At 46.7% G+C, this 23,584-nt stretch overlaps 1 protein-coding gene and 1 non-coding gene across 5 annotated transcripts; both read right to left on the minus strand.

Moving 5' to 3' along the window:
- Positions 1-669: 669 nt before the first annotated feature.
- GINS4 (GINS complex subunit 4) lies at positions 670-21,123 on the minus strand. Of its 4 annotated transcripts, none has more exons than XM_032288112.1 (8): positions 20,928-21,123; positions 20,066-20,186; positions 7,021-7,107; positions 5,741-5,854; positions 3,552-3,649; positions 3,354-3,442; positions 1,426-1,516; positions 670-1,336 (listed from the first exon to the last, which is right to left on the minus strand). In XM_032288112.1, the coding sequence occupies exons 1-8, from the start codon at positions 21,113-21,115 to the stop codon at positions 1,240-1,242; spliced, it is 885 nt and encodes a 294-aa protein (XP_032144003.1). In that variant the 5' UTR covers positions 21,116-21,123; the 3' UTR covers positions 670-1,239. The 4 variants fall into 4 exon arrangements, with proteins under 4 accessions (XP_032144003.1, XP_032144004.1, XP_032144005.1 ...); XM_032288113.1 differs by having other exon boundaries at positions 20,066-20,180; positions 20,933-21,122; XM_032288114.1 differs by having other exon boundaries at positions 20,066-20,180; positions 20,924-21,053.
- Positions 19,213-19,353, minus strand: LOC116558537. The gene has a single exon (XR_004272045.1). It is a non-coding gene; the product is annotated as a U4 spliceosomal RNA (small nuclear RNA).
- Positions 21,124-23,584: the final 2,461 nt, after the last annotated feature.

Here is a 23,584-nt window from a genome sequence, read left to right on the forward strand (position 1 = left end):
CCAGACTAGCCTGGCCAACATGGAAAACGTGTCTATACTAAAAATACAAAAAATTAGCCAGGCATGGTGGTGGGGGCCTGTAATCCCAGCTACTCGGGAGGCTGAGGCAGAATATCTTGAACCCAGGAGGCAGAGGTTGAAGTGAGCTGAGATTGCTCACTGCACTCTAGCCTGGGAAATGAGCAAAACTCCATCTCAAAAAACAAACAAAAAACCCTCCCTTGCTTTCCCCTACTGATTTCTCCTGGAAATGACAGCAGTGTTACCCTGTAGCCCATATCCTGCAAATGAAAATCTGCCAACTTCATCCAGGAAGAATGGAGTGCAGGTTGTTTTTTATCGTGTTTCACGGAATGATCGTTCATTCACTGCCTATACATCCTTTCTTCCACTATCACTGTGAGACTCTGCATGCACATTAGGTTCATTTCAACCATTCCCCTTGAAAAAGTGAAGGACTTAAACCAGAAAAGCAGCCACAGAGGTCACAATACAGGATGGTTAACGTTGCTCTGTTAACAGCGCCTTGGCCAAGGACAGCCAGATGGCCTGGAGGCTGGCTTGGCAAAGCCGCTGGAGGGTTGGGGAGGGCTGTGGGTTAACAGCAGGGAGCACAGACTTCATTAGACTACAAGCCGGAGCCGTCCAGAGGTGCCTTCTGCCACAGAATGGAAATTTAATAATGGTTTATTGGCTTAGTTGTGATTTTCAGTTAAGCATGTCGGAAATTGGTTTTAAGTCCAATATCAGAGGCTCTAAAATGTTAGTTCACACAGTCTAATGATGTATGAGGGAGAAGGCCGCAGCTGTTTTCTTTATTTACAATCTTCCCAGCAGAAAGGCTAAATGAACTCTCCTACCATTGTCAGGTCAGGGCTAAATGTAGCCCCGATCACAGGCAGTGATGCCCTTAGGAACTACGTCCGCCTGACTTTCCTTAGCTCAGAAACTACTACAAAGGGGAAAGGCACCGAGAGCCTCTGCGGCTCTGCCAAGTGTGCAGAATAAACAGAGCAATGGCCCCACCTGCTGACACCGGCTGAAACAGCAGACAGGACGTGCGGCAGCAGGAGCAATCCTGCCTGGAGCTCCTCCACACGCCCGCCACCCGCAGCACTGCTGAGGAATGTCTGATGCCTAGTGAACTTCTTTATTATTGTCCTCTGGCACAAGGTGAAATGAGGGCTTTCTAGTATTTTCTCTAGGGTTCCAGGTCTTCATCCTTGTTTATGTCTAGTTTTAAATCAGCTGGACGGCTCCAGATGCAACCAGAGGTGCAATGGTTTTGTATCGGATCAAGTGCTGTGAGCCCTTCTCCAGGTCAATTACGTAGTCCCTGAAAAAGAAGGAAACACATCTTGCCTGCAGAGCTCGGCTGCCCTCCGTCAGGAGGAATGCCCACCGCGAAAGACGCACGTCACTCACCCCTGCTCATCTGTGTCTGGTTCTACCAGTATGTTTTCTTGTCGTTCTCTCACTCTCAAAAACACGTAAGAATCTAGATCTGGTTTGGGAACTGCCAGGAAAACATGTGATCAGGAAATGCTTGGCTGACGAAGTCAATAAAGGAAAACTTGCTGGGATGAATGGTATGGCACACTCAGGGTTCAGACAGGAGCCCAGCCCATTCCAATTCTTCTAAGCCCATTCCACTTCTGCAGACAGAGTGGCTGACCAGGGAGAGAACTGGACATGGATGGGGCCTTTTGTTTTCCTCATGCAGGCTCAGTAAATTGACCAATTCAGGGTTCCACAAAAGTCTGTTATGGGTCTGACTTGCTCCTGGTGTCATGGGTTAAACTGTGTCCCCCAAAATTCGTAAGTTGAAGCCCTAACTCCCAGTACTTCAGAGTGGGGCTGTATTTGGAGACATGGCTTTTAAAGAGGCAATTAAGTGAAAATGAGGCCAGCAGGGTGGGCCCTAATCCAATCTGACTGATGCCTTATGAGAGTAGGCCAGGCACAGTGGCTCACGCCTGTGATCCCAGCATTTTGAGAGGCTGAGACTGGAGGAGCAGTTGAGGCTCGGAGTTTGAGACCAGCCTAGGCAACATAGCAAGACTCTGTCTCTAACAAAAAGAATCTAAAAATAATAGCTAGGCATGGTGGCAAACGCCTATAGTTCCAGCTACTCGGGAGGCTGAGGCGGGAGGATCTCTGGAGCCAGGAGCTCAAGGCTGCAGTGCACTATGACAGCGCCAATGCACTCCAGCCTGGGTGACGCAGCAAGACCTGGTCTCAGAAGAAAAAGGCAGCAGGAGGGAGGAGACTAGGACACACAGAGACTGCGATTAGTGACCTTATAAAAGTAGCCTGAGAGTCTGCTTGCCCCTTGCCCCTTCCCTTCTCTGTGAGGATACATGGAAGGTGCCATCTATGAGGAACAGGCCCTTGGCAGGCACTGAATCTGTGGGGGCCTGGCTTCTGAACTGCCTGGCCTCCAGAACTCGGAGTGGCCGAAGGGACTAAGACCTTGGTCCATCGCCACAGGGGTGGGCATGTGGCCCCCAGCCCCAGCACAGGCTGGGCAGAGGTGAACTTCCAGGGCTCAGGTGTACTGGAGCTGGTGGCCTCGGCACACTAAGCTCAGCTTGTAGACATGGCAGGCTCCAGTCCCCTGGTGGGCGTTTGTTCTGGCGTGGCAATTTTGCCTAAGGAAGTCTTGCTTGGATGTGCGGCATTGTGAAACACTGAGGAATATGGGCTTTATCTTGTATGCCCATCAGTGGGTTGATCCGAGGTGAAGGGCTCTGCCCATACTTCCCTATCCTCACTCAGCAGCCCTCAGGAGCTGGCACCAAGAGGCAGGAGGAGGGGCTCTGGCCAAGCTCCCCTTCCCTGGCTCCCCTTCCTCCTCTCCCCACACCCTCCACCCTGCTCCACTTCTGAGGCCACAGGGAATCACTGGAGGTCTCCCTAGCCTCCTGTTTCAGCCCTCCCCTCCAGCCGGACGGGCTCTGCGTGTTCTGGGACCTGTGAGGAAGAGATGGCCAGCCCCTTGGAGCAGGGGCAATGCTGGCGTGGCCTCCGCAGTACTGGTGCTTGGGACGGCTGGCACCTGACAGGGGCTCAGCAGATGGCTGCTAAAGGCGAACGCGGCTCCATGCCTGCATCTACCACCACCAGTGCAGCCATGGGGCTCAGTCCACCCCAGGGAACATGGAAGCAATGCTCAAACGCCTACTATTGCATCTGCTTTGCATGAGTTTTCTGGTTTTTAGCCAGAATCCTTCCTCTTTTTTGTTTATCTACATAATTATCTTTCCATATTTGGGTAAAAACAGTGAAGACAGGATCCCACCCTGGGGCACCTGATGATGGCTGGGCCACCTGCAGGGAGATGTCTTGTTTACCTGCCCGGAAGAGGTCCACCTTCTGTAAGTTAGGGGGCATGTGCTTCAAGGCAACATTTTTCAGGTAAGTCTCTGTGTTTGCCATGAACCTGAAAGAAACAAATTCAAAGCACTGTGGCAATGGCAGCAGTGCACAGGCCTCCAGGATGGGCATCATGCTGAACCAGCCAGATGCCACACGCCAATGACTCCACTCACTCTCTGGCAAAGGCCAACTCTTCCGGGGAAAGGCTGGAAGGCTCCCCGTCTCGGCGGGTTTTCTCCTTCTCAAGGACATGAGGGAAAAACTTCTCTATCTGTGAGGACAAAGCAAAATCTTCATGGAAGCGTCAGCAAAAGTCAAAGAGAAGAACGTGGTTAACATGAAGAGGGTTTATACAACCCTCCTGAGGAAGGACATGTGGCCTGGAGGTGGGGTGGGGTGGGTGGACAGGCATACCATAAAACACGTGACAACGTCTCTGCGACACCCTTGCAGGTAAGCTGTGGACCTGGGGCTGGGGGACAGCTCAGATTGGGAGACTCCTAAGTGGCTGAACAAAGAAAGCTGACTCACTGGGTAGATGTCAAACTGTAGGGAAGTCTTTCGTGAAAGATCCTTGCCACAGTCCAATTAATGAAATTATCACATAAAGTTTTTTTTTTTTTTTTTGAGAAAGAGTCTCACTGTGTCACCCAGGCTGGAGTGCAGTGGCACGATCTCGCCTCACTGCAACCTTCAACTCTGAGGTTCAAGCAATTTTCCTGCCTCAGTCTCCCAAGTAACTGGGATTACGGGCACCCACCACCACATCCAGCTGATTTTTGTATTTTTAGAAGAGATTGGGTTTTGTCATGTTGGCCAGGCTGATCTTGAACTTCTGACCTCAGGTGATCCACCTGCCTTAGCCTCCCAAAGTGCGGGAATTACAGGCATGAGCTACTACACTGGCTGGTCATCACCAGCTTTGGTAAGCATGTCATCAAAAACCTTATGTGGGCCAGGTACAGTGGCTTAACCCTGTAATACTAGCACTTTGGAAGGCCAAGGTGGGTGTGGATCACCTGAGGTCAGGAGTTTGAGATCAGCCTGGCCAACACGATGAAACGCTGTCTCTTCTAAAAATACAAAAATTGGTTGGGCGTGGTGGCGGAAGCATGTAATCCCAGTTCCTCTGAAGGCTGAGACAATAGAATCACTTGAACTTGGGAGGCAGAGGTTGCAGTGAGCTGAGATCCTGCCACTGCACTCCAGCCTGGGTGACAGAGCGAGACTCCATCTCCAACAAAAACAAAAAGAATGACCAAACAAAAACAAAACAAAGGGGCTGATGACATAAAGTATTAAGAGACAGCTAATACATTAGGGGATGACATCAGGCTCCAGAGACAAGGGAAATGGCCCAGTTTGATAAGATAAAGTTTAAGAGGGTAAGTATCAAGCCCTACACTTAAGGAGCCAAAATGTAAGCCATACAAATAGAGGACGGTGACTGGCTGGAGAAATTATCATCTGAAAAGGGGTTAGTGTCCATGTGAGTGAAGAATGAGCTTGGGCATCGTACTTGTCAATATGCTCACGTGATAAATATGCTCGTGTGATGTGGCTGACATTTACCAGCTTAATATCCAGAATAAGAGAAATCATCGTTCTGTTCTTCACAAACTTGGTCAAACTACAACTGGGATGCTGTGTTTAGTTTTAGATAGTGTAATTTAAGAAGGATAGAGACAAACCAGAACTTTTTTTTAGAGAAGAGATCAGGAGAGGAAATGGTTGGAATGGCTGAAATGTGTGCCTAGGAGAAGACTTCAGAGAGACTGTGGGCAGTCTTAAGATAGCTGAACATTCTCATGCAGAAGAGAGAATGCATTTTCTTTGTAATAACTAAGGAGACACATAGAGCCAAATGAAAAATGTCAAGGAAGTTAAGACTTTCCCAGGGTTATAAAATAGGGATGTTTCACATTTCAGTTTTGTAAGTCAGATGGCCACAAAGCTGTAGGTGAATGTAAGTCATCTTGGTTCTTTAGACGTTGACATTGGCCATTTGACAGACAAAATAGTTTTGGAGATGAGTTCCCCTCTAGTCAGCATTCCGTATTCACCAATGCCGAGAACTCTCACTTCAGCAACGCCATGCTGTAACTCGAGGGGCCCCATTCACACGGCAGGTGAACAAACTAACAATGTGTGCGGTGTCCCTGCTGTAGGCAAGACATGTTCCTCTGTGCTTCCCCGGAGCAATCTCTTGCCCTCCTTATACTTTAACTACACTGACACTGGGCTTTTAGCAGTGGCTTCGGGTCCTGGACCCTCCCGGGCCCAGCCCAACTCCTCCCCAGGACATTCAGTCTGCGTTCCAGACTGCGCTGCCTCCATCCCTCCAGGCGTCTCCACGCCAAACCTTCATAAGGCGACACCGCAGGTAGCTGCTGAGGACGTAGCGGATCCTCTCCATCTCCATTTGGTGGATGCTGACCTTCAGGTCCTCCCTTTTGGCTCTCCTGAGATTTTCTTCCTATTAAACGAGAAACTAAAGTTGATAAAAAACATGTTTGACCATCATCACTGGCAACGTTGAGAACTCCAGACTATGTTTTGGTCCAAGGAAAACAAAAAAATCATCATGTGAGTTTCCATTTTCTTTATCATTGTATGACGTGTCAACAATAGTCATTTACTTTTAGAAAATGACCATTTGAATAGAATCTGTTCAGCCAGAGGTTTCCAGAAGAACTCCAATCTGATTGTAAAGGAGATAATTCAGCACACGGAAAAAGCAGTGTTAAAACAACAGCTGAGAAACTGTGTAATACCCACGTTTTAGAGCTTCTCTGAAGGTGACAATGATTTACGCTCAGATCATCTAGGCTAGGGACCACAAACTGAAATGTATGCAGGGGCCAGGTGGCGAGGCTACAAGAGCAGGGTGGGTAGTGAGGGGCTGTGGGAGCAGGGAGTGCATGGACGGGAGGGTGGATAGTGAGGGGCTGTGGGAGCAGGGAGTGCATGGACGGGAGGGTGGGTAGTGAGGGGCTGTGGGAGCAGGGAGTGCATGGACGGGAGGGTGGGTAGTGAGGGGCTGTGAGGCACAGGGAGTGCATGGATGGGAGGGTGTGTAGTGAGGGCCTACAGGAGTAGGGAGTGCATGGACGGGAGGGTGCGTAGTGAGGGCCTACAGGAGCAGGGAGTGCATGGATGGGAGGGTGTGTAGTCAGGGGCTATAGGAGCAGGGAGTGCATGGATGGGAGGGTGGGTAGTCAGGGGCTGTGGGAGAGGGAGTGCATGGACGGGAGGGTGTGTAGTGAGGGCCTATAGGAGCAGGGAGTGCATGGACGGAAGGATGGGTAGTGAGGGGCTATAGGAGCAGGGAGTGTATGGACGGGAGGGTGTGTAGTGAGGGGCTATAGGAGCAGGGAGTGCATGGACGGGCGGCTCTCGTGCTGCTCCGGTCAACTGTTCTCATGCAGAAATGCAGGATTTTAGACTTTTCATGGGAAGCCAGATATTTACAAGAACTCTCAAGCTTGATAAATGTAGACAAATAATTCAATGTTTTTTAAAGAACTGGACTGTGGGTTGAGCCAAACAAAACAGATTTGCTATCAGACCGCAATCTCTGTGTGTTGACCAAATGCTTTTACCTTCCTCCTCCTTTGTCGGCCCAAGACAAGCGGCTCTTACCATGTGCTCCAGCTGTTCCATGACACATTCCACAATCTCAGGCTTGCTCTCCAGCAGTTCTGGGGCAAACTTTTCATTCATCCAGGCCTAAAAGACAAATGCCAGAAAAAGTGAGCATCACCCACCACTGAGCTAAACAACCCTGTGAGTCAGCACATAACCCACGAAAACCAGGGATGGCGCAGGCAGAGAAAACTGTCTGCCCACCAGCTGGAAACACTGGAGGTGTTTTGAAGACAAACTACGTTTAGTAATTGCTTTCTCGTGTCTTGTTTTACTAGGGAGGCTGTGTTCACAACCTATTCAACTGACACTCATATAAACCCTTGCTTACTTCAGTTAGTATGACGCCTGGTTCTGAGTGATACCACCTGCTGTTCAAACAGTGCCTTTGCCAGGCAGCCCAGGCACACTGCTACTCCACCAGCTCCTTCCCCACGGGGAGCGCCACACCACGTTTATTCAGAGAGAAAGCAACACCCTGCAATCCACACAGCTCTTCATTCCTAAAGCTCAGAGCACCTCACAAATATTTTTCATTCATCATCATCATGTCTCGGGGAAAGTGGATATAGTTATCCTCAGCTTATTGAAAAAATGCAGATTAAGTAATTTACTAATGGCCCCAAAGTATACAGGATCACAATAGAAACAGACGCTCATCTATTATGGAGTTTTGGAGCCAGAGGTTAAAACTCTAATTTATGACTCAGGCCCAGCTGTTTGGTTCATTTTAGAGATTCCCAAGGCTTAGAGAACTGAAATATCTCTAAGTGACTGAGGAAAGCTATACTTATCTTTCAATTACAGGAAATGTAGTTTTAGCATAGCTCAGAATTACATGCGGACCAGGCTCAACTTATTTTTTTCTGACGTCCTTGAGTGTCTGCTTCTCCTTGTGATCACCATCAAGACATATTACTAAATGCCAGGTATCGCTACTGTCATAAGCATTTGTGAAGAGCCCAAGCATGTGTAACAGTCCTTCAGACTAAAACAAAGAGACAAACAAAAAAATCCCTGCATAATGCATGAGAAAACATCCTATTTTCTGGAGGGCTTATAAGCAGTATTTCTTTTTAATTGACTTTTATTGAGACACAATCCAGCTCTTTTGCCCAGGTGTGAAGGCAGAGGCACGATACCAGCTCACTGCAAACTCCGCCTCTCAGGTTCAAACAATTCTCCCGCCTCAGCCTTCTGAGTAGCTGGAATTATAGGCTAATTTTCATATTTTTATTAAAGATGGGGTTTCACCATGTTGGCCAGGCTAGTCTCGAACTCCTGATCTCAAGTGATCCACCTGCGTCAGCCACCCAAAGTGTTGGGGTTATAGGTGTGAGCCACTGCGCCCTGCCAAACTATAAGAACAACGATATAAACACTTGTGTACGCCTTCATTAGAGAATATTATCATTATTTTAAAAGTCCCTGTGTGTCCTTCCTTCCTGAGAGGTAATCATTAGCTTGAATTTCCTGTTTAATTTCCTTTATGGTCTCACTACATTTGTTCTCTATAGAATACCTCCCGACTTGTTCATGGCAGGATGTTAAAAGAAAATGATAATGTTTTTCTGGTACACTGGGGTAGTGCTGGGAACAGCTTCATTCACATTATGAAATTATGGCAATAAAGCATAAAACATTAGGTGGAAGTTTATATTAATATAAAACGTTCACATAAATCTTTCCAAAATTTGTATTGAGAAACTTGCATCTAAATCCAATTTTTTTTTTTTTTAAATCAGGTTTTATGCTTGATATGGCTACATCTGGTTCCTGATCACACAGTGGCATAATGGCTCACTGCAGCCTTGACCTCCAAGGTTTAAGTGATCCTCCTGCCTCAGCCTCCACAGTAGCTGGGACTACAGGTGCATACCATAAAGCCTGGCTAATTTTTAAATTTGTTTTATAAAAATGGAGTTTTGCCATGTTGCCCACGCTGGTCTCGAACTCCTGGCCTCAAGACATCCTCCTGCCTCAGCCTCCAAAAGTGCTGGGATTACAGGCTCGATCTACTGTGCCTGGCTTCTGATCAAAATTCTAAGTGCCAATCTGTTCATTATTGTTTTTTTTTTTTTTTTTTGAGACGGAGTTTCACTCTTGTTACCCAGGCTGGAGTGCAATGGCGCGATCTCGGCTCACCGCAACCTCCGCCTCCCGGGTTCAGGCAATTCTCCTGCCTCAACCTCCTGAGTAGCTGGGATTACAGGCACGCACCACCATGCCCAGCTAATTTTTTGTAGTTTTAGTAGAGACGGGGTTTCACCGTGTTGACCAGGATGTTCTCGATCTCTTGACCTCGTGATCCACCCGCCTCGGCCTCCCGAAGTGCTGGGATTACAGGCTTGAGCCACCGCGCCCGGCTTTTTTTTTTTTTTGAGACGGAGTTTCGCTCGTTACCCAGGCTAGAGTGCAACGGCGCGGTCTCTGCTCACCGCAACCTCCGCCTCCTAGGTTCAGGCAATTCTCCTGCCTCAGCCTCCTGAGCAGCTAGGACTACAGGCACATGCCACCATGCCCAGCTAATTTTTTGTATTTTTAGTAGAGACAGGGTTTTACCATGTTGACCAGGATGGTCTCGATCTCTTGACCTTGTGATCCACCAGCCTCGGCCTCCCAAAGTGCTGGGATTACAGGCGTGAGCCACCGCGCCCGGCCTGTTCATTATTGTTGTCAGCTAGATTGCGTCCCCCCTCAAAAATCAACCTAATTTCCAGGATCTCAGACTGTGACTGTATTTGGAGAAGAGGTGATTAAGTTAAAATGAGGTCATTAGGATGGCCCCTAATCCAGTAAGACTGGTGTCCTAATAAGAGGTAATTTCAACACAGACACACGAGAGGGAAGACCATGTGAGGACACAGGGAGAATATGGTCACCTACAAGCCCAAGGCAGAGGCCTCAGAGGAAGCTAATCATGCCAGCACTTTGACCTTAGCTTCTAGAATTAAGAAAATAAAGTTATATTTAAACCACCCAGTTTTTGGGACTTTGCTCTGCAGCTCTAGCAAACTAAAACAATCACAAAATGAGCAACTCTGCACTACAGGTAATAACTTTTAAATCACTTTTTATAGGCATTAAAGGGTATTGTATATATTCTCCTGGAGCTGTGCTCATCAGTGGCTCTGTCAGGCTGTACCTTTGGCCGTGCTACACAGCATAAGAGGCTGGATCTGGCTGTGGCAGCCATGTGGATGGTGGCTCACTTCCTTGGCTGTACTCAGGGCAATGCAGTAGAGCATCAAGCATGAGATGTTACTCCAGCTTACCCACTGCCAAGCTGGAGCTGTGCTGTCAGACTCCCCCTGCCCCATCATCTAGCTGCCTTTCCAGGACCCCGATGCTGCTCACTTGAGAAGGCAACCAGCCTGGGGCTCCGGCTGTCCTGGAAGGTGCAGGGATCCACACTGAGGCATCTGTGGCATAGCAGTGTGCCACATCACCCAAGGTGGCAGGCTCTGCCTTGAACAATAATTTTGCAAGTTTGAACTTTACATAAAGTGTTTCCTTGGCAGCTCATATTTTATGGTTGTTATTGTTCTACATTATGTTCCTGTTACTCATGCTGTTTCAGGAGTTATTTCACTCATTTTCACTGTGGTTTTATTCCCCCTGTATATGGCATATTTTCTCAAATCCATGCTATTTGTTGACGGATATCTGGTGACTTTCATTTTTAACTATTGCCAGCAATGCTGTGAACATATTGTGCATGTCTCCTAGAGTACACGTGCAAGTTTTCACTAGGTATGTACCTGGGGGCGGAACTACAGGGCCGCAGCTATGTGCACCTTTATCTTTACTAGACAGTAACTAATTATTTTCCAAAGTGATTATACCTATTTATATCCCACGGCAGTATATAAGTGTGTGAATTGCTCTACTTTTTTTTTTTTTTTTTTTTGAGACGGAGCCTTGCTCTGTTGCCCAGGCTGGAGTGCAGTGGCATGATCTCAGCTCACTGTAACCTCTACCTCCTGGGTTCAAGCCATTCTCCTGCCTCAACCTCCTAAGTAGCTGGGATTACAGGCATGCCACCATGCCCAGCTAACTTTTGTATTTTTAATACAAACGGGGTTTTGCCATGTTGGCCAGGCTGGTCTCGAACTCCTGACCTCAGGTGATCTGCCAAAGTGCTGAGATTACAGGTATAAGTCGCCATGCCCAGCCTGCTCTACATTCTTAAGTTTTATTTTATTTTTTTAATATAAGATCTCGCTATGTTCCTTAGGTTTGTCTCAACTCCTGAGCTCAAACGGACCTCCCAAGCAGCCAGAAGTACAGGCATGAGCCACTGCGCTCGGCTGCTCTACATTCTTGCCATACTTTATATTGCTCATGTTTTCTCGTTCTCCCAATCTGATAGATATGAAATGATATCTCGTGAGTTTAATTTTCATTTTCCTGATTACTCAAAAGGTTGAACATCTTTTTCGTAAGCTTATTGGCCATCTTGTTTTCTTCTTCGAGGTATCAGTCTGTATTGGGCAGTCTGAAAGAGCTGTTTATGTACTGTGGATAATCATCTTATGTCAGCTACATACTAATATTTTGCAAATATCTTCTCCCAGCCTGGTGGCCTGTCTTACTTGTATCCAGAAGTACAAACAGGCCGGGCACGGTGGCTGGTGCCTGTAATCCCAGCACTTTGGGAGGCCAAGGGAGGCAGATCACAAGGTCAGCAGTTTAGTTTGAGACCAGCCTGGCCAACACAGCGAAACCCCAGCTCTATTAAAAATACAAAAATTAGCTGGCTGTAGTGGCGCACACCTGTAGTCCCAGCTACTGAGGAGAATCACTTGAACCTGGGAGGCGGAGGTTGCAGTGAGCCAAAATCACGCCACTGCACTCCAACCTAGGCGACAGAGCAAGATGCTGTCTCAAAAAAAAAAAAAAAAAAAAAAAAAGAAAAAGTACAAACAGAAGTTCTTAATTTTAATGGAATAGAATGTATCCATTTTTTTGTTTATGCTTTGTGCCTTTTGATTTTTGTTTAATGAACCCTCTGGGAAGAAACACCAGTTTTCAACAGTTTCTTAAAAAGATCTGTGATACAAAAACAAATTAAGAATCACTACTAAATAGTAAGGACTGGGGAGATCGATCCAAGATGGCCGATTAGGAGTAGCTCAGGATTGCAGCTCCCAGCGAAAGTGTAGAGGGTGAGTGGACACCGCATTTCCAGATGGATTTTTATTGCCCACAGACCAGGAGATTCCCAGGTGGAGGAGCCCCATGGGTCGCCAGTGAGGCTGTTTTGGCCCGCACCCCGGTGCTGCGGCTCTCCATACAAAATACACAGGTCTGGGCACCGTTTTAGCTGGCGATTGGAGCTAAGGGAAGACAGAGTCGCCCATTCAACTGATAGAAAAGGTGACTGAAACAGGGAGCCAGGCCAGGAGGTTCCCAGGCAAAAAAGTGCCACGAATCGCAGCGCGGCTGTTTCAGCCGGCACAGTGGCTTGCCGCACAGGAAATCACACTGATCTGGGCGCCTTTTCAACAGGTGACTGGAACACCTGGGAGATAAAAAAAAAAAGGCTCTGAGACAGGGAGCCAGGTGATCAGGCTTGGCTGGTTCCACCCCCACAAAAAAACAGCAATCTGAAACGCCTGAATTTAGTTTCACAGCAAGCACAGCTGAACCCGGGACAGTCCAGCTCTGTGGGGGAGGGGTGTCCACCATTACTGAGGCAGTCTACCACTGTGGAGATAGTTTGCCATTGCTGAAGCAGCCAGCCATTGCCAAGGCAGCCCAAGAGTCCGCCATTACAGAGATGGGCCGCCATTACCGAGGCAGTTCTAACTACATCTGTATAAACAGGACTGCAGGGAAGTTCACATGGCAGCTAGGTGGAGCCCACAGCAGCTCAGCAAAGCCTCTGCAGGCAGACAGTGACTAGGCTGCCTCCTCGCTGGGCAGGGCAGCCCTGAAAAAAGGCAGCAGCACAACAGAAACGCATAAATAAAGCGCTAACTCCCCGGGACAGGGCACCGGGGGAAAACAAGGGGGTTTATGAGTTCTGCTGCAGCACACTTAAAAGTACCTGCCCAGCAACTCTGAATGAACAACAGAGCTCACAGCTCAGCACTTGAGCTCCTATAAAGGACAGACTGTCTGCTCAAGCAGCTCCCTGACCCCTGTATATCCAAAGAGTCACCTCATAAAGGAGAGCTCAGACTGATATCAGGCGGGTATCCTTCAGAGACAAAGATAGCAGAAGAAACTGGCAGCAATCCTTACTGTTCTGTAGCTGCTGCAGGTGATCCCCAGGCAGGCAGGGCCTGGAGTGGACCTCAGCAGTCCTATAGCAGAGGGGCCTGACTGGTAGAAGGAAAACTAAGAAACAGAAAGAAATAACTTCATCATCAACAAACTGGACGTCCACTCAGAGACCCAATCTGAAAGTCAACAACTACAAAGACGACAGGTGGATAAATCCACAAAGATGGGAAGAAACCAGTGCAAAAAGGACAAGAACACCCAAAACCAGAATGTCTCTCCTCCTCCAAGGGATCACAACTCCTCACCAGCAAGGGAACAAGGCTGGATGGAGAATGAGTGTGATGAATTGACAGAATCAGGCTTCAGAAGGTGGGTAATAAGAAACTTCTGTGAGCTAAAAGAACATGTTTTAACCCAATGCAAAGAAATTAAGAACGTTGAAAAAAATTTGATGAAATGCTAACAAGAATAAACAACTTAGAGAGGAATATAAGTGAATTGATGGAGCTAAAACACACAACACGAGAACTTTACGAAGCATACACAAGTTTCAACAGCCGAACTGACCGAGAAGAAGAGAGGATATCAGAGGTTGAAGATCAATTCAATGAAATAAAACGAGAAGGCAAGATTAGAGAAAAAAGGGTAAAAAGGAATGAACAAAGTCTCCAAGAAATATGGGACTATGTGAAAAGACCTAAAATGTGACGGAGAGAATGAATCCAAGCTGGAAAATACTCTTCAGGATATTATCCAGGAAAACTTCCCCAACCTAGCAAGGCAGGCCAATATTCAAGTCCAGGAAATACAGAGAATACCACAAAGAGATTCTTCAAGAAGAGCAACCCCAAGGCACATAATCGTCAGATTCACCAGGGTTGAAATGAAGGAGAAAATGCTAAGGGCAGCCAGAGAGAAAGGTCGGGGTACCCACAAACGGAAGCTCATCAGACTCACAGCAGATCTCTCAGCAGAAACCCTACAAGTCAGAAGAGAGTGGGGGCCAATATTCAACATCCTTAAAGAAAAGAACTTTCAACCTAGAATTTCATATCCAGCCAAACTAAGCTTCGTAAGTGAAGGAAAAATAAAATCCTTTACGAACAAGTGAGTACTCAGAGATTTCACCACCATCAGGCCTGCTTTACAAGAGCTCTTGAAAACAGCACTAAACATAGAAAGGAACAACCAGTACCAGCCACTCCAAAAACATACCAAATGGTAAAGAGCATCAATGCAATGAAGAAACTGCATCAACTAACGGGCAAAACAGCCAGCTAGAATCAAAATGGAAGGATCAAATTCACACAGAATAATATTAACCCTAAATGTAAATGGGCTAAATGCCCCAATCAAAAGACACAGACTGGCAAATTGGATAAAAAGCCAAAACCCATTGGTGTGCTGTATCCAGGAAACCCATCTCACATGCAAGGATACACAAAGGCTCAAAATAAAGGGATGGAGGAAGATTTACCAAGCAAATGAAGAGCAAAAAAAGCAGGAGTTGCAATTCTCATCTCAGATAAAATAGACTTTAAACCAACAAAGATCAAAAGAGACAAAGAAGGGCATTACATAATGGTAAAAAGATCAATGCAACAAGAAGAGCTAATGATCCTAAATATATACGCACCCAATACAGGAGCACCCAGATACATAAGGCAAGTTCTTAATGACTTACAAAGAGACTTAGACTCCCACACAATAATAGTGGGAGATTTTAACACCCCATTGTCAATATTAGACAGATCAACGAGACAGAAAATTAACAAGGATATCCAGGACTTGAACTCAGACCTGGACCAAGCAAACCTAATAGACATTTATAGAACTCTCCACCCCAAATCCACAGAATATACTTCTTCTCAGCACCACATCACACCTACTCTAAAATTGACCACATAATTGGGAGTAAATCACTCCTCAGCAAATGCAAAGTAACGGAAATCATAATAAACAGTCTCTCAGACCACAGTGCAATCAAGTTAGAACTCAGAATTGAGAAACTAACTCAGAAGCACACAGCTTCACGGAAACTGAACAACTGGCTCCTGAATGTTGACTGGTTAAACAATGAAATGAAGGCAGAAATAAAGATGTTCTTCAAAACCAACGAGAATGAAGACACAACATACCAGAATCTCTGGGACACATTTAAAGCAGTGTCTAGAGGAAAATATATAACAATAAATGCCCACATGAAAAGCAAGGAAAGATCTAAAATCGACACCCTGTCATCAAAATTGAAAGAGCTAGAGAAGCAAGACCAAAAAAACTCAAAACCTAGCAGAAGACAAGAAATAACTAAGGTCAGAGGAGAACTGAACGGGATAGAGACACAAAAAACCCTTCAAAAAATCAATAAATCCAGGAGCTGTTTTTTTGAAAAGATCAACAAAAAACAGACCACTAGCCAGATTAATAAAAAAGAAAAGAGAGAATAATCAAATAGATGCAATAAAAAATGATAAAGGGGATATCACCACAGATTCCACAGAAATACAAACCATCATCAGAGATTATTACAAACACCTCTATGCACATAAACTAGTAAACCTGGAAGAAATGGATAAATTCCTGGACACTTGCATCCTCCCAAGCCTAAACCAGGAAGAAGCCAAAACCCTGAATAGACCAATAACAAGGTCTAAAGTTGAGGCAGCAATTAAGAGCCTACCACCCAAAAAAAGCCCAGGTCTGGACAGGCTCACAGCCAAATTCTACCAGATGTACAAAGAGGAGCTGGTACCATTCCTTCTGAAACTATTCCAAACAATCCAAAAAAGAGGGAATCCTTCCCAAATCATTTTATGAGACCAACATCATCCTGATACCAAAACACGGCAGAGACTCAACAAGAAAAGAAAACTTCAGGCCAATATCCATGATGAACATGGACGTAAAAATCTTCAATACAATACTGGCAAACCAATTGCAACAGCACATCAAAAAGCTTATCCACTATGATAAAGCAGGCTTCATCTTGGGGATGCAAGGCTGGTTCAACATACGCAAGTCTATAAACGTAATTCACCACATAAACAGAACCAAAGACAAAAACCACTTGATTATCTCAATTGATGCAGAGAAGGCCTTTGACAAAATTCAATAGCCCTTTATGCTAAAAACCCTCAATAAGCTAGGTATTGATGGAATGTATCTCAAAATAATAAAAGCTATTTACGACAAACCAACAGCCAATATCATCCTGAATGGGCAAAAACTGGAAGCATTCCCCTTGAAATCTGGCACTAGACAAGGATGCCCTCTCTCACCACTCCTATTCAATATAGTACTAGAAGATCTAGCCAGAGCAATCAGGCAAGAAAAAGAAATAAAGGGCATTCAAATAGGAAAGGAGAAAGTCAAATTGTCTCTATTTGCAGACGACATGATTGTATATCTAGAAGACCCCATCGTCTCAGCCCCAAATCTCCTGAAACTGATAAGCAACTTCAGCAAAGTCTCAGGATACAAAATCAACATGCAAAAATCACAAGCATTCCTATACACCAATAACAGACTTAAAGAGAGCCACATCAAGAATGAACTGCCATTCACAATTGCTACAAAGAGAATAAAACACCTGGGAATACAACTAAGAAAGGATGTAAAGGACCTCTTCAAGGAGAACTACAAACCACTGCTCAACGAAATAAGAGAGGACACAAACAGATGGAGAAACATTCCATGTTCATGGTTAGGAAGAATCAATATCGTGAAAATGGCCATACTGCCCAAAGTAATTTACAGATTCAACGCTATCCTCATCAAGCTACCAATGACCTTCTTCACATAACTGGAAAAAACCACCTTAAACTTCATATGGAACCAAAAGAGAGCCTGCATAGCCAAGTCAATTCTAAGCAAAAAAACAAAAAAAAAACAACAAAAAAGAACAAAGCAGGAGGCATCACACTACCGGACTTCAAACTACACTACAAGGCTGCAGTAATCAAAACAGCATGGTACTGGTATCAAAACAGATATAGACCCATGGAACAGAACAGAGGCCTCGGAGGCAACACCACACATCTACAATCATCCAATCTTTGACAAACCTGACAAAAACAAGCAATGGGGAAAGGATTCCCTGTTTAATAAATGGTGTTGGGAAAACTGGCTAGCCATGTGCAGAAAGCAGAAACTGGACCCCTTCCTGACACCTTACACTAAAATTAACTCCAGATGGATTAAAGACTTAAACATAAGACCTAACACCATAAAAACCCTAGAAGAAAACCTAGACAAAACCATTCAGGACATAGGCATAGACAAGGACTTCATGACCAAAACACCAAAAGCATTGGCAACAAAAGCCAAAATAGACAAGTGGGACCTAATCAAACTCCACAGTTTCTGCACAGCAAAAGAAACAGTCATTAGAGTGAATCAGCAACCAAGAGAATGAGAAAAAATTTTTGTGATCTACCCATCTGACAAAGGGCTCATATCCAGAATCTACAAAGAACTAAAACAGATTTACAAGAAAAAAAAAACAAGCCCATTTAAAAGTGGGCAAACGACATGAACAGACACTTTACAAAAGAAGACATACATGAGGCCAACAAACATATGAAAAAATGCTCTCATCATCACTGGTCATCAGAGAAATGCAAATCAAAACTACATTGAGATACTACCTCACGCCAGTTAGAATGGCGATCATTAAAAAATCTGGAGACAGATACTGGAGAGGCTGTGGAGAAATAGGAACACTTTTACACTGTTGGTGGGATTGTAAATTAGTTCAACCATTGCAGGAAGACAGTGTGGCGATTCCTCAAGGACCTAGACATGGAAATTCCATTTGACCCAGCAATCCCATTACTGGGTATATATCCAAAGGATTATAAATCGTTCTACTATAAGGATACGTGCACACGAATGTTCACTGCAGTACTGTTTACAATAGCAAAGACCTGGACCAACCCAATGCCCATCGATGATAGAGTGGACAGGGAAAAAGTGGCACATATACACCACTGAATACTATGCAGCCATAAAAAACGATGAGTTTGTGTCCTTTGTAGGGACGTGGATGAACCTGGAAACCACCATTCTCAGCAAACTGACACGAGAACAGAAAATCAAACACTGCATGTTCTCACTCATAGGTGGGTGTTGAACAATGAGAACACATGGACACAGGGAGGGGAGCAACACACATTGGGATCTGTAGGGGGAAATAGGGGAGGGACGGCAGGGGGTGGGGCATTGGGGAGAGATAGCATGGGGAGAAATGCCAGATATAGGTGATGGGGAGGAAGGCAGCAAACCACACTGCCACATGTGTACCTATGCAACAATCTTGCATGTTCTTCACATGTACCCCAAAACCTAAAATGCAATAAAAAAAATAGTAAGGATTATCATATAAGGTATAATTTAAACATGATTTTAGTTTGGTTTTGTCACTCATGATACCACGCACGGCAGGAAAGAATGAATAGTAAAGAGGCAAACACGAGAGAGTTCTGGAAAGGGGCAGTTAGGGCAAGAGGGTAAGGATAACTAGCACGAACAGCTCCTATTTAGTGAGCACTTTACACACACTACCTCATTTCATCAACCAAAAACTCCAGGAAGTAAACACTTGTACTGTCTCCGCTGTATTATTTTTTTTGAGATAGAGTTTCACTCTTGTCACCCCGGCAGGAGTGCAATGGCAGGATCTTGGCTCACTGCGACCTCCGGCTCCTGGATTCAAGCAATTCTCCTGCCTCAGCTTCCCGACTAGCTGGGATTACAGACGCCCACCACCACACCTGGCTAATTTTTGTATTTTTGGTAGAGACGGGATTTTGCCTTGTTGGTTAGGCTGGTGTTGAACTCTTAGACCTCAGGTGGTCTGCTTGCCTCGGCCTCCCAAAGTGCTGGGATTACAGGCGTGAGCCACTGCTTGCAGCCCTATTGTCTCCATATTAATCAATTAATTAATTAATTTTTATTCAGTCTCCATAGAGACTGTCAAAAATTGCCAATGCCGACTATATTGCAAGTTGTCATGGCGGGGTATTGGGAAAAGTTTTCAGTTAATGATAATTGTGCCTTGGATAAACCTCACTGGCTACAATACTGCCACTGCACAAAGCTTATTGCCTCCATTTTAAAGTCAAGCAACCGCTTGAGACAAACTCCCTAACTTGCTTAAGATCACGTAACAGAGGAGTGACACAGACAGATTTAAATCCAGATAGCCTGAACTCCTGTTACCAGAGCTTCCTGAGATATACATGTAAAGAACACAGTTACTGGCACATGGGAAATATGTAATAAGTCACAGCTATTGTAACTAAAGGGAGAAATAATTCAGAGAGGATTTTAGATAAGCAGTGGACATATGGCAAACAGGTGATTCAAGAAAACACATGGGAGAAAAAGGAAGAATATGACCAGTTTTCCCTTAAAGGCATTCCAGCATTTTATTGCTAAACAGGCAGTCTCCAGGCAAACAGCAGATGTTGAAGGGACTAAGGTACAGATGTTAGAAGTCCCATCACACCTCTACAGTCCCTGAAAATATCAAGCAGACCCTTGCCGGACCCTCGCTCGGTGAACTGATCACTGAATGTGCCCAAAGCTGTCCCTTACTGACCCCACTTGGGGATGCTGTGTTTGATATGATTAAGTTTCTAACAGCGAATGTCCTTCCTGCCTCCCGTTTCTGTGTAGACGGTAAAATCCAGTCCCTGTTCTCCTGAAATAAGCCCTGAATTCCATTTCCTCATTTTGTGATCCCTGATACTTACAGGTGGACTAAATAAAAAGCTGACTGGAGCAAAGGGATTCGATCTGGGATGCTTACCTGCTCCAGTCTTTCAATGAGCTCTGCAGGAGTTAGGACCACCTCTTCACTACCCCCATCAGAGTCCTGTCCCAGGAAATCTGGTTCTTCTGTCATCTTCTCTGAGACCAGGAACCTGATGAGAAGGAAAGAACCAATACTCTGCAATGCGTTTCCCATTTATTTGCAAGAACAGACATCTACCTGGAGAAGGTAAAGGTTTATTGCGGTTTCCTGGGGTTGTGGAGGCCCATTAGCAAGTGGCAAGAGAACGCAGGGACTCTAGTTTTCCAGTGTCTGCCTCTTCCTCCAAGGCTTAGGTCAGGTATCGGTTTCTCAAACGGGCCTCCCCTTTATAACTGTCCGCCAGGAGCTGAGCACCTATCACATCATACAATCACTATTCATTTCTTTGACTTCCTGGTAAAGGTCTTGTTTCTTAAGAGTCGGGGTTCGTTTTAGTGCCTGGCACTAAGCACTGGGGACGCAATGACCTTGGGGGGGGAGCCCCAGCGCTCAGCAGTGTTTGACCCCTATCAAGCACTTAACATCGTTGGGAGCTGGCCGGCTCACGCCTGTAATCCCAACACTTTGGGAGGCCGAGGCAGGAAGTTACCTTGAGCCCAGGAGTTCGAGACCAGCTTGGGCAACATAGGGAGTTCCTGTCTCTATAAAAATAAAAATTGTTAGGAGGATTAATCAATGCTAATTTCCCAGAGCCACAGGGCCCGGCGACACAGACCAGTCGGTAACCCCAAAGACCTAAGGAGGTGGGTGGCGGGGACGAGGAAAGTCCCCGGGGTCGCAGGGAAACTGCGAGCATCCTCCTCCCCTCCTCCCTCTCCGTGCCACCCACACAGACCCGCCCTCGCCACAAAGAGGTCTCACTCGACGACCTGCGAGACAGCGAGGCACTCCAGAGCAGCAGGCGGTAAGGACGGGGAGTTCGTGGGGACGCAGTCGGGGCACCTGGAAGCGGGAAGACAGCAGCGCGAACTGCTCAAGGCCTGCCCGGGACCAACCGAACTTTTCAGCTCCCGCGCTGCTCTCGGAAACTCTCCGCCCATGCATCACGTCACCGCGCATGGGCGACGCTGACCAATCACGGCACGGGGGGAAGAACGGAGCTGTGTCATTGGCCCGCCCACTCGAGGGGCGGGGACTGTCTTCGCGACTGCCCGTGGTCCCAGAAACCCCCGGAAAACAGGCGGTGGGAGGCCGGTCCCGCCCGACTGGGCCGGCCGCTCAGGTGTGTGGTTCTGGCTGCACTACCCAGGACCGTCGGGAGGGGGCGCCCCGCCACCGCGGCTGAGAGGAGCAGCGGTGTCCGTCCCGGGGCCAGCAGGGTGCCAGCGCCCGGGTACTGAATTCCTGGGGCGCTGGCGGGTCCCACCCAGAAGTGCGCTGTTGGAAGCAGGCCGCTGCAACCTCCTGGGTCGTCTCCATCCACAGCTCCCGTGGCTCTTTGGGTTCCTTCGTCTTTGCAGGGTTTCAGCTGAGCTCACTATGGTAATTGCCTTCAGAATCTCTTTCCTTTCTTGAGACAGGGTCTCTCTCTGGTACCCAGGCTGGAGTGCAGTGGTATGAGCACAGCTCACTGCAACGTCCGCCTCCCGGGCTCTAAGCGATCCTCCCACCTCCGCCTCTCCAGTACCTGGGACCACAGGCCAGCGCCACCACGCCCAGCTGTTTTTATTTTTATTTTTATTTTTTATTTTTTTTTGAGACGGAGTTTCGCTCCTGTTACCCAGACTGGAGTGCAATGGCGCGATCTCGGCTCACCGCAACCTCCGTCTGCTGGGTTCAGGCAATTCTGCCTCAGCCTCCTGAGTAGCTGGGATTACAGGCATGCACCACCATGCCCAGCTAATTTTTTGTATTTTTAGTAGAGACGGGGTTTCACCATGTTGACCAGGATGGTCTCGATCTCTTGACCTCGTGATCCACCCGCCTCGGCCTCCCAAAGTGCTGGGATTACAGGCTTGAGCCACCGCGCCCGGCCTTATTTTTATTTTTTTAAATAGAGCCGTGGCCAGGAAGAGCGTGGAGTGTTTTCCCTATGTTGGCCAGGCTGGTCTCGAACTCCAGGACTCAATCGGTCCTCCCACCTTGGCCTCACAAAGTGGCTAGTGGTTCTTGAAGCCTGGGATCGGACGACCAGCAGCAGCATCTCCTGGGACTCCGCGAAAATGCAGATTCTTAGGCCCCACCCAGACCCACTGAATCAGAAACTCAGGGGGTGTTTCTGGTCACCTCCCAGTGACCCTGACGCAGGTGAGGTTTGAGAATCACTGCTTTGGGGCAATGCTTCCAACTCAGCTTCTGGAGGGGAAAAGCAAAAAAACCCCCATGTTTGTATATGTGTATATTTTTTCCATCTTTGTATGAGTCAGTTTTTCTTCTCTGAATTGCTGATTCTTTTCTCTTTGCTGCCCTGTGTTTTCTGTGCAAAGCATTGCTTCTGACTTCCCTAAAAGTGTCTCTTCTCCATCAATCTGAAGGCTCTTTGTGAAGCTGCTCTATGACGTCATATTGATTGATTGACTAGTAAAATGATTGGCTAATATAGGAAGATCGTATCTGTCTGATTACAATCCTATTACAAAAATGAGAATAGAATAAGCTGAGTGAGAGAGTGGGCATCTTTACAAAGGGCTGTATAAGCTGGGGGCATATCAGTGTGGGACTCCCAAAAGGAAGGGACATTTGAGCTGTGTCTTACAAAATGAAATTTGTGAGTGGCAAATAGGTGGTCATTTTGAGGTCTGTTTCAACGCTGTGTTTCAATGGTTTGGTAATCCAGTGGTTTTTGGTTGTGGCAGAGTATGTTTCCCAAACATAGCTGCTCTGATATGGATCTCATCCCACATACTCTTCTTGCCATGTGACATTGACACTCCTCCGTCAAGAGGTAGGGTCTGTGTTCTCACCTTTTAATTAATTAATTTATTTAGAGGCAGGGTCTCACTCTGTTGCCCAGGCTGCAGTGCAGTGGTGTGGTCTTGGCTTACTGCAGCCTTGACCTCCCTGGGCTCAGGTGATCCTCCCACCTCAGCCCTCACGAGTAGCTGGGACTACAGGTGTGCACCACCATGTCGGCTAATTTTTTGTATTTTTGGTAGAGATGAGGTTTTATCATGTCGCTCAGGCTGGTCTTGAACTCAGGCTCAAGTGATCCACCCACCTTGGCCTCCCAAAGTGCTGGGATTACAGGCATGAGCCACTACACCTGGCCCTGTTCTTGCCTTTTAAATCAGGAAAGACATTTTTTACTGCTCTGACCAAGAGAATTTGGCAGAAGTGATATGGCCTGGCTTCTGGGACTAAGTCATAAAAGGCAATTCGGCCCCTACTTCGCTCTCCTTTCTGGAGCCCTATCCCTTGGGAGCTGTGGGCTGACATGGAAGAAGTCTGGCTAGCCTGCGAGAGAGTTCATGTGAAGATGCCAGGCAGAGATGGGGAGCTATACCGGAGGAACGGCAGCACCCCAGCTGTCCCATCCTCCAGATGCTGGGTTGAGGGAGCCTTCAGGTGATTCTA

Source organism: Sapajus apella, unplaced genomic scaffold (genome assembly GCF_009761245.1).
Source record: "Sapajus apella isolate SASKATOON/1434 unplaced genomic scaffold, GSC_monkey_1.0 scaffold21, whole genome shotgun sequence".
NCBI lineage: Eukaryota > Metazoa > Chordata > Mammalia > Primates > Cebidae > Sapajus > Sapajus apella.

Coding starts and splice junctions, on each gene's coding strand:
- GINS4 (XM_032288112.1), bottom strand. CDS start 21,115: ATGCATGGGCGGAGAGTTTCCGAGAGCAGCGCGGGAGCTGAAAAGTTC. Junction 7,108..20,065: donor TCATTGAAAGACTGGAGCAG/GTAAGCATCCCA, acceptor TTTGTCTTTTAG/GCCTGGATGAATGAAAAGTT. Junction 1,337..1,425: donor CCAGACACAGATGAGCAGGG/GTGAGTGACGTG, acceptor CTTCTTTTTCAG/GGACTACGTAATTGACCTGG.